The sequence below is a fragment of the Trichechus manatus genome, unplaced genomic scaffold, assembly GCF_000243295.1.
Source record: "Trichechus manatus latirostris isolate Lorelei unplaced genomic scaffold, TriManLat1.0 scaffold00232, whole genome shotgun sequence".
In the NCBI taxonomy this organism is placed as follows: Eukaryota; Metazoa; Chordata; class Mammalia; order Sirenia; family Trichechidae; genus Trichechus; species Trichechus manatus.
Genome location: NW_004444168.1, coordinates 2,883,252 through 2,891,555, shown reverse-complemented (window position 1 = coordinate 2,891,555; position 8,304 = coordinate 2,883,252). Strand labels below are relative to the sequence as shown.

The window sequence follows — 8,304 nt, the reverse complement described above, 5'->3', positions numbered from 1 at the left end:
TGGCATTGTGGTCAGAGAAGATACTTTGAATTATCTCAACGTTTTGGATCTTGTTGAGGATTGCTCTGTGGCCTAAGATGTGGTCTATTCTGAAGAACATTCCATGTTCATTGGAAAGGAATGTGTACTTTGCAGTGGTTGGATGGAGTGTTCTATATATGTCTATGAGGTTAAGTAAAAACTTATTTTTAAATAAACTTAATTGAAGTATAACATAGATATAGAAAAGTATATACTACATCAGATGTTAAAACCTTGATGGATTGTCACAAAGTGAACACATCTTTTGACTATAACTCAGAACAAGAAATAGGACATTGCCAATCTCCCAGAAATGTCCTCTTATTCCACTCCCAGGCACTACCTCCACTCTCCTCCCCAAACTAATCTTATCCTGGCTTCTAATAAGTAGGTAAGGCTCTTTGCTTGAAGTTGCACCATGAGAAGAGGGCCTGGTACCTTTTGTCCTGCAACATAAGCCCTAAAGGTGGACAACTTCTTGTGAGGGCAGTAAGGAGAAAGATGGGGTTGGCTCACAATTCTGCTGCATCCTGGCCCTGACTTAGCTAGGTGTAGGTGAGGACATCTGTGTGTGTGGAGGAGAAGGCCATGTCTTTTTCAGCAATTAGAGAAAGGTCTGCTGGGGTACCCCTCTCTCATTATCTGCCCTTGCCAGGGGCTTGCTTCCCCCCCCCCCAATTTAACAACTTACTGACAGGAATTACAATAATCAACTGTGCAACCGTACCCTTAATCAATGCAATTTTTCCATTACTGTTAACTCTCCTTTTCCCCCTCCCTCTCGCCCCGGTAGCTACTAATAAACTTTGGTCTCTATACATTCGCCTTTTCCTGTCTTTTTATATAAGTGAGGTCATACAGTATTTGTTCTTTTGCAATTGGCTTATTTCCTTCAGCATAGTCTTCAAGTTCCATCCATACCTTAGCATGTATCAAGACTTCATTTCTCCTACTGGCTGAGTAGTATTCCACTGCATGTATGTACCACATTTTGTTTATCCATTCATCTGTTGATGAGTATTTAGGTTGTTTCCACCTTTTGGCTATTATGAATAGTGCTGCAATGAACGTTGGTGTACAAGTCTCTGAGTCTCTGCTTTCAAGTCTTTTGGGTATATAACTAGCACTGGAATTGCTGGGTCATATAGTAGTTCTGGAGCCTTGGCGGCACAGTAGTTAAGAGCTAGGGTTGCTAACCGAAAGATCAGCAGTTCGAATCTACCAGCCTTTCCTTGGAAACCCTATGGGGCAGTTCTACTCTGTCCTATAGAGCCACTATGAGTTGGAATAGATGCCACAGCAATGGGTTTGGTGGTTTGGTATAGTTGTTCTATTTTTAGTTTTTTGAGGAAAGGCCACACTGTTTTCTACAATGGTTGTGCCATTTTGCATTCCAACCAGCAATGGGTAAGGGTTCCAATTTCCCTTTGTTATTTATTTATTTATTTATTTATTTTATCTTAGCCTTCCTAGTGGGAGTGCAATGGTATCTCATTGTGGTTTTCATTTGCATTGCTCTAGCAGCTAATGATACTGGACATCTTTTCATCTGTTTAGTAACCATTTGAATATCCTCTTTGATGGAATGTCTATTCAAGTCCTTTGCTCATCTTATGATTGGGTTATTTGTCTTTTTGTTGTTAAGTTGTCAACATTTTATGTACATTTTGGTTATTAAATTCTTGTCAGATACATGGATTCCAAAGGTATTCTCCCAGTCGATAGCTTGTCTTTTCACTTTTTTTGGAAAATCTTTTGATCAACAAAAGTTTTTAATTTTTATGAGGTCTTATTTATTTATTTTTGGAGCCCTGGAGGCACAGTGGTTAAAAGCATTCAACAGCTAACTGAAAGATCAACAGTTTGAAACCACCACCCGCTCCTCTGGAGAAAGATGTGGCAGTCTGCTTCTGTAAAGATTTACAGCTTCGGAAATCCTGCAGCGTCACTTTGAGCCAGAATTCATTCAATGGCAGTGGGTATTTATTTGTTTTATCTTTTGCTGTTTGTGCTTTTGTTTTTATAGTAGATAATTAATTGTTGAAAGCTATGCCCGACAGCACTGCTGCTGTTTCTTCTTCTAAGAATTTTAAGGTTTTAGTTTGAACATTTAGGTCTTTAATATATTTTGAATTTGTTTTTGTGTATGATGTGAGGCATGGATTCTGTTTTATTTTTCTGCATGTGGAAATCTAATTTTCCCAGCACCATTTATTGAAGAGACTCTTCTTACCCCATTGTATGGACTTAGCACTCTTGTCAAAAATCAGTTAACGATTGATGTGTTGGTTTATTTCTGGACTCTCAATTTTATTCCATTGGTCTATGTGTCTATTGCTATATCACTACTATGCTGTTTTGATTACTGTAGCTGTATAGTATTTTTAAAATCAGAAAGAGTGAGTACTCCTACTTCGTTCTTGTCTTTCAACATGGTTTTAGCTATTCAGGACCTCTTGCCATTACATATAAAGTTGAAGACTGGTTTTTCTATTTCTGTAAAAAAAGCTATTGGAATTTTGATCAAGATTGCATTGAATTTATAGATCACTTTGGGTAGTATTGCCATCTTAACACTGTTAAGTCCTCCAATCCATGAACATAGAGTATCTTTCCATTTATGTAAGCCTTTAATCTCTTTCAGCAGTGTTTTCTAGTTTTCATTGTATAAGTCCATGGTTAGATTTATTCCTAGGTATTTTATTCTCTTAGATGCTATTATAAATTGCATTGTTTCTCTAATTTTCCTTTCAATTTTCTCATTGCTGGTGTGTAGAAACCCAATTGATTTTTGTTTGTTGACCTTGTATCCTACAATTTGCTAAATTCCTCTATTAGCCCTAGAAGTTTTCTTGTGGACTGTTTGAGGTTTTCTATATATAGAATCATATTATCTGTGACTAGAGATAATTTTACTTCTTCTTTTCCAAACTGAATATCTTTTACTTCTTTTTTCCTGTCTTATTGCTCTGACTAGTACTTCTAATACAATATTGAATAGAAGTGATGAGAACGGACACCCTTCTCTTGTTCCCAATTTCAAGGGGAAAGCTCTCAGTCCTTCTGCATTAAATACAGTGTTGGCTGTTGGCTTTTTATATATGCCCTGAATCAAGTTGAGGAATTTTCCTTCTATTCCAACCTTCTTTAAGGTTTTCATTTTCAGTAACCAAAGATGTTGGGTTTTATCAGATGCTTTTACTGCTTCCATAGGGATGACCATGTGGTTCTTTTCCTTTGTTCTGTTGATGTGGTGTATTATATTGATTAATTTTCTAATGTTGAACCATCCCTGCATTCCTGGAATAAATTTCACTTACTCGTGATTTATGAGTCTTTTAATATGCTGTTGGATTTTGTTTACTAGTATTTTGCTGAGGATATTTGCATCTATATTCATAAGAGATATTGGCCTATAGTTTTCTTTTCTTGTGGTGTCTGTCTGGTTTAGGTATCAGGGTTATGTTTGCTTCAGAGAATGAATTAGGGAGTATTTCTTTCTTCTCCATCTTTTGGAAGAGTTTAAACAGTATTAATGTCAGTTCTTCTCTACATATTTGATAGAATTCCCCAGTGAAGCCATCTGGTGGAATGATTTTTGTTAGGAGGCTTTGGATCACTGATTTGATCTCTTCACTTGTTATGGATTTGTTGAGATTTTCTCGTTCCTCTTGAGTCAGGTTGGGTAGGTTGTGTGCTTCTAAGAATTTGTTCATTTCATCTAGGTTATCCAATTTGTTGCTGTACAGTTGTTGATAATATTCTGTCATAATTCTCTATTTCTATCAGGTCAGTTGTAATATCCCCTCTTTCCTTTTTTTATTTTGTTTATTTGCATCTTTTCTCTTCTATTCTTTGTCAGTCTAGCTAAAGATTTGTCAATTTTTTGGTCTCTTCAAAGAACCAACTTCTAGTTTTATTGATTCTCTCTATTTTTTTTTCTTTCTGTTTTTGATTATATTTATTTCTGCTCTGATCTTTGTTATTTCCTTTCTTCTGGTAGGTTTAGGCTTAGTTTACTCTTCTCTTCCTATTTCCTCGAGTTAATGAATTAGACTTTTAATCTGGGCTCTTTCCCTTTTTTTATGTAGGCATTTACTGCTATAAGTTTCCTCTGAGTACTGCTTTCACTGCATCAGTCAGCTCTCTTTTGATTAGTTGGTATGGTGTATCTTTCTTCATTCTTTAACTTTTAACCTATCTATGTTTTCATATATAAAATGGGTTTCTTGTAGATGACATATATTTGTATCTTGTTTTTATCCACTCTGACATTCTCTGCATACTAAATAGAGTATTTAGATCATTTGAAATTAAATTGACTTGACAATGGTTTCTTAGCTTTTTTCTCCCTTTTGTGAGATGGGAGGAGCCCTGGTAGCATAGTATTTAAGAGCTTGGCTGCTAACCAAAAAGTCGGCAGTTGAAATCCACCAGCTACTCCTTGGAAACCCTATGGGGCAGTTCTACTCTGTCCTATAGGGTGGCTATGAGTCGGAATTGACTAGACGATAACTGTTTTGGTTTTCATTTTTGTGAGACTGGAAGACTAGAGGGCCTGGAGTTGGGTAATTACCCTTCCCTGTTATGCCAAGGTGACATAAGGCTCTAGTAAATTATTTTTCTCTGGATAGTAGACCTCTACTATGGAGAACAAACAGGGTATATTTGAAAATGGTGACTTTTTCCTTCCATCTACCATAGTCACAGTGTGATTTTCCTTGATTCTTCACTGTGAGAACTTTTTGGGATTCCTAGCAGTGAAGCTTATCAGAGCATGTTCCCCCAAGGCTGCAGCCCCAAAGAACTTCTCACTCTCATGCTATTTTACACTTCGTCTCCAGCAAGTTGTCAACACTATCATTTAAGTTTCCCTACCAGTTTAGCGCTCCCTCAGCCTCTGCTCCACTTATGCTGATCATGGCTGTAATTCTCTGTATTCCTCTCTCTCTGCAAATTTCAAGGTGTTTGTTGGCCCTATGACTTCAACTCTCTGAAAGGTCCAAGAAAAGTCATTGATTTTCAGTTTGCTCAGCTTTTTTAAGTTGTTTTAAGGATGGGAGTGATGATTCTAAGCTCTTTATATATCAGAATTGAAACTGGAAGTCCAATAGTTTGATTTTGAAATAATAATTTAAAAAACTAATAGTATTATAATTGCATAAAAAAAAATACATTCAGTTTCAAGATGTTCACAATATAGTGAAGAGACACGTATTGAAATATAGTTGCACCATTATGTAATTAATTCTATGTTAAGCATATGAATAAAGAATTATGGGACATAAAGGCATGTGCTGTCCTTGGAGGCTGAAAAAGTCTTCATAGAAATAAAAATTATTTTCTCTTGTACCTTGGACTATCTTTTTGGTCATTTTTACTCCATGGCTTCTTTTAGCCTTGTTATTGAAATTTCATCATGTTAATCTCTAGCATTTGTTTTGACTGAATCTTTGCCAAAGAAACATAGCATGCATGGAATATGATTTCATTTCAAGGTTATTTATCAGATTTATTAGTTATCATTTCCCAGAGTCTATATTCCAGTACTCAGTAGTGCACTGCAGATAATGTCTGATAATATCCAGGTGTTCATATAACTTAAATATTTTCTTATATTTATAAATATAGCATTTTTCTTTAAAAAAAAAGACAAAACAACAACAAAAACAACAAATTACCAACCCGGTGACCTCCCTTCTGGCCCTGGTTGGAGCCCTGGTAATGCAGTGGTTAAGAGTTCAGCTGTTTACCAAAAGGTCAGCAATTCGAATCCATCATCCACTCCTGGGAAATCCTATGGGGCAGTTCTGTTCTGTTCTGTAGGGTCACTGTAAGTCAGAATCGACTAGAAGGCAGCAGGTTTTTTTTGGTTAAAATTACTTTTCAATTACTCAAATATACAAATTATTTTGGTAACCTTCTGTGGAGTTCCATCTGTATTATGAAATCCCAGGATTATTCTTACAAATTTTACTAATGCAGAGACTTTCTTAACCAAATGAATTCATGTCATATTGTTTTAATCTACTTAATATTAGAAAGGTGCTGCAGGTATTAAATAGTAGGCATAAATTTGAGGCAGACTGGGCACAGAAAGGTTATCTTTACCACTACTTGAATGCTGCCAAAGATGTGGTATGATTAAAGAACTGCTTCTACTTTACCCTTAAATAGATACTATGATCATAGATAAAATAGACTGACATTATTAAATATTGATTTAATAATTTGCAGTTTATAATGCATGTCATTTATGCTATCTTGTGTATAAAAAATATGAGGTAAAAATACTGTGATGTTCATAGAGGGTACAATTCTCTTACAATATAGAGAGACCTATAAAAATAAAGAAGGAAAAATAGAAAGAGTAAAATTTAAATAGGTAACTAAATTAAAGAGGAGTTAAATAATGTGGTATGTGCAAAAAGGTTCTGATTCCATTTAGTTTATTAAATTTTTTCTTTAGCTAATTTTATGATCTTCAAAGTTAGATTAATTTTGCCAGTCCTGTTTCCTTTGGGATCTTCTGACCTGTTGGGGGTAGTAGAAGGAACAGTTGTGTTAACCAAAAGGAAAATTGTCCATCTATTCGTATTCCGCTGTGAGTGCTACAGCTGTGGCAGCAATGCATACCTATTACCATATATTATCTTCCTTCAGGAAATAACAGAGGCTCCCAGAAGTCTAGTTCCATGTACAAATCCCATGTGCCCATTACTATTACTGCTTCTGCATAAAACTCCTCGCTTTTCTGGCATCATCAGTCACTAGTACTAGAAATTCTATGTCTAGACAGAGATTTTTGCCCTGAAGAATAATCAGTTAAATAATACATAAGCTTTCTAATTTTCTGAGTTTATGACACTAAAGGATATTACATTATATTTTATTTTCTTCTGAAAAGCAAAACATCACTATTAGTAATTTGAGAATCATAAACCCATCTAACTGACTATATCTCTCTAGAAATATTTTTAATCCTCTATTACTGTCTATGACCTTCATCTCCAGTGTCAGTGATTCCAGATTTGTTCTCATTGGTTTTCCTGGCCTAGAAGTTGACTACCTCTGGATCTTCATCCCTGTCTCCTCTGTCTATGCCATGGTATTCCTGGGAAACTGCATAGTGCTTCACGTGATCCGGACTGAGCCAAGCTTGCATGAGCCCATGTTCTACTTCTTGGCCATGCTGGCCCTCACTGACCTGTGCATGGAGCTGTCCACAGTGTACACTGTGCTGGGGATCCTGTTGGAGCTTATTCAAGAGATCAGCTTGGATTCCTGCATTGCACAGTCCTATTTCATCAATGATCTGTCCTTCGCGGCGTCCTCTGTCCTTCTTGCTATGGCCTTTGGCCGCTACATTGCCATTTGCAACCCATTGCACTACTCCTCTATCCTAAATAATGACAAAATCAAGAAAATTGGAATGGCCATTTTAGGTAGGAGTTCTTTACTCGTACCTCCAGTCATCATCAGCCTGAAGTGCTTAAATTATTGCCATCCCCGCATTCTTTCTCCCTCTTTCTGCCTACACCAAGATTTAATTAGAATGGCCTGCTCAGACATCCGTTTCAACAGCATTTATGGTCTGTTCCTGGTAATCAGCAACCTATTGTTGGATGCAGTTCTCATTCTTATTTCCTACATCATGATTTTGCATACGGTCTTAGCCATTGCATCTGGGGAGGAGAGGATCAAGTCCTTGCAGACTTGTGTATCTCATATCTGTGCCATTTTGGTTTTCTACATCCCGATTGTTGGTCTAACCATGGTGCATCGCTTTAGGAAACACCTTTCACCACCGGTTCATGTTCTTATGGGGAATATCTATATCCTTTTCCCACCCTTGATGAACCCTATTATTTATAGTATCAAGACTCAGCAGATACAAAAGAGAATCCAGAAATTGTTCACTTGAAAAGTGTTTAAGTTGCTTAAAATCAAATGTGACTGTATTTAAAAGTCAGAAGTGTAGTTCTAAAGGGTCAAAGTCAGTATATCATTAAAAATAGATTTAGTAACTTCTATATGTATTATATTTTACATGTTTAAATAAATTCTCCATTTTCCCACAATTTAATAAATCAGTTAAATTGACACAAATAATATTGTGATACATTTTACAAACCAGAAAATACATACACACTGGGCTGAAAATCATATTTATCTCTGGGGAAAATTAGCTAGTAATTTCCATATCTTCCTATGGCCAGTTCTGTTTTTATGAAAAAGAAATTTTGCTAATGACACTTCTTGAAATATTTACTAAAAGATCAA

At 36.1% G+C, this 8,304-nt stretch overlaps 1 protein-coding gene across 1 annotated transcript; it reads left to right on the top strand.

The window, feature by feature from the left end:
* The first annotated feature begins 7,018 nt into the window (after positions 1–7,018).
* Positions 7,019–7,945, top strand: LOC101353455 (olfactory receptor 51V1). The gene has a single exon (XM_004389105.1). The coding sequence runs from the start codon at positions 7,019–7,021 to the stop codon at positions 7,943–7,945; it is 927 nt and encodes a 308-aa protein (XP_004389162.1).
* The last annotated feature ends 359 nt before the right edge of the window (positions 7,946–8,304 follow it).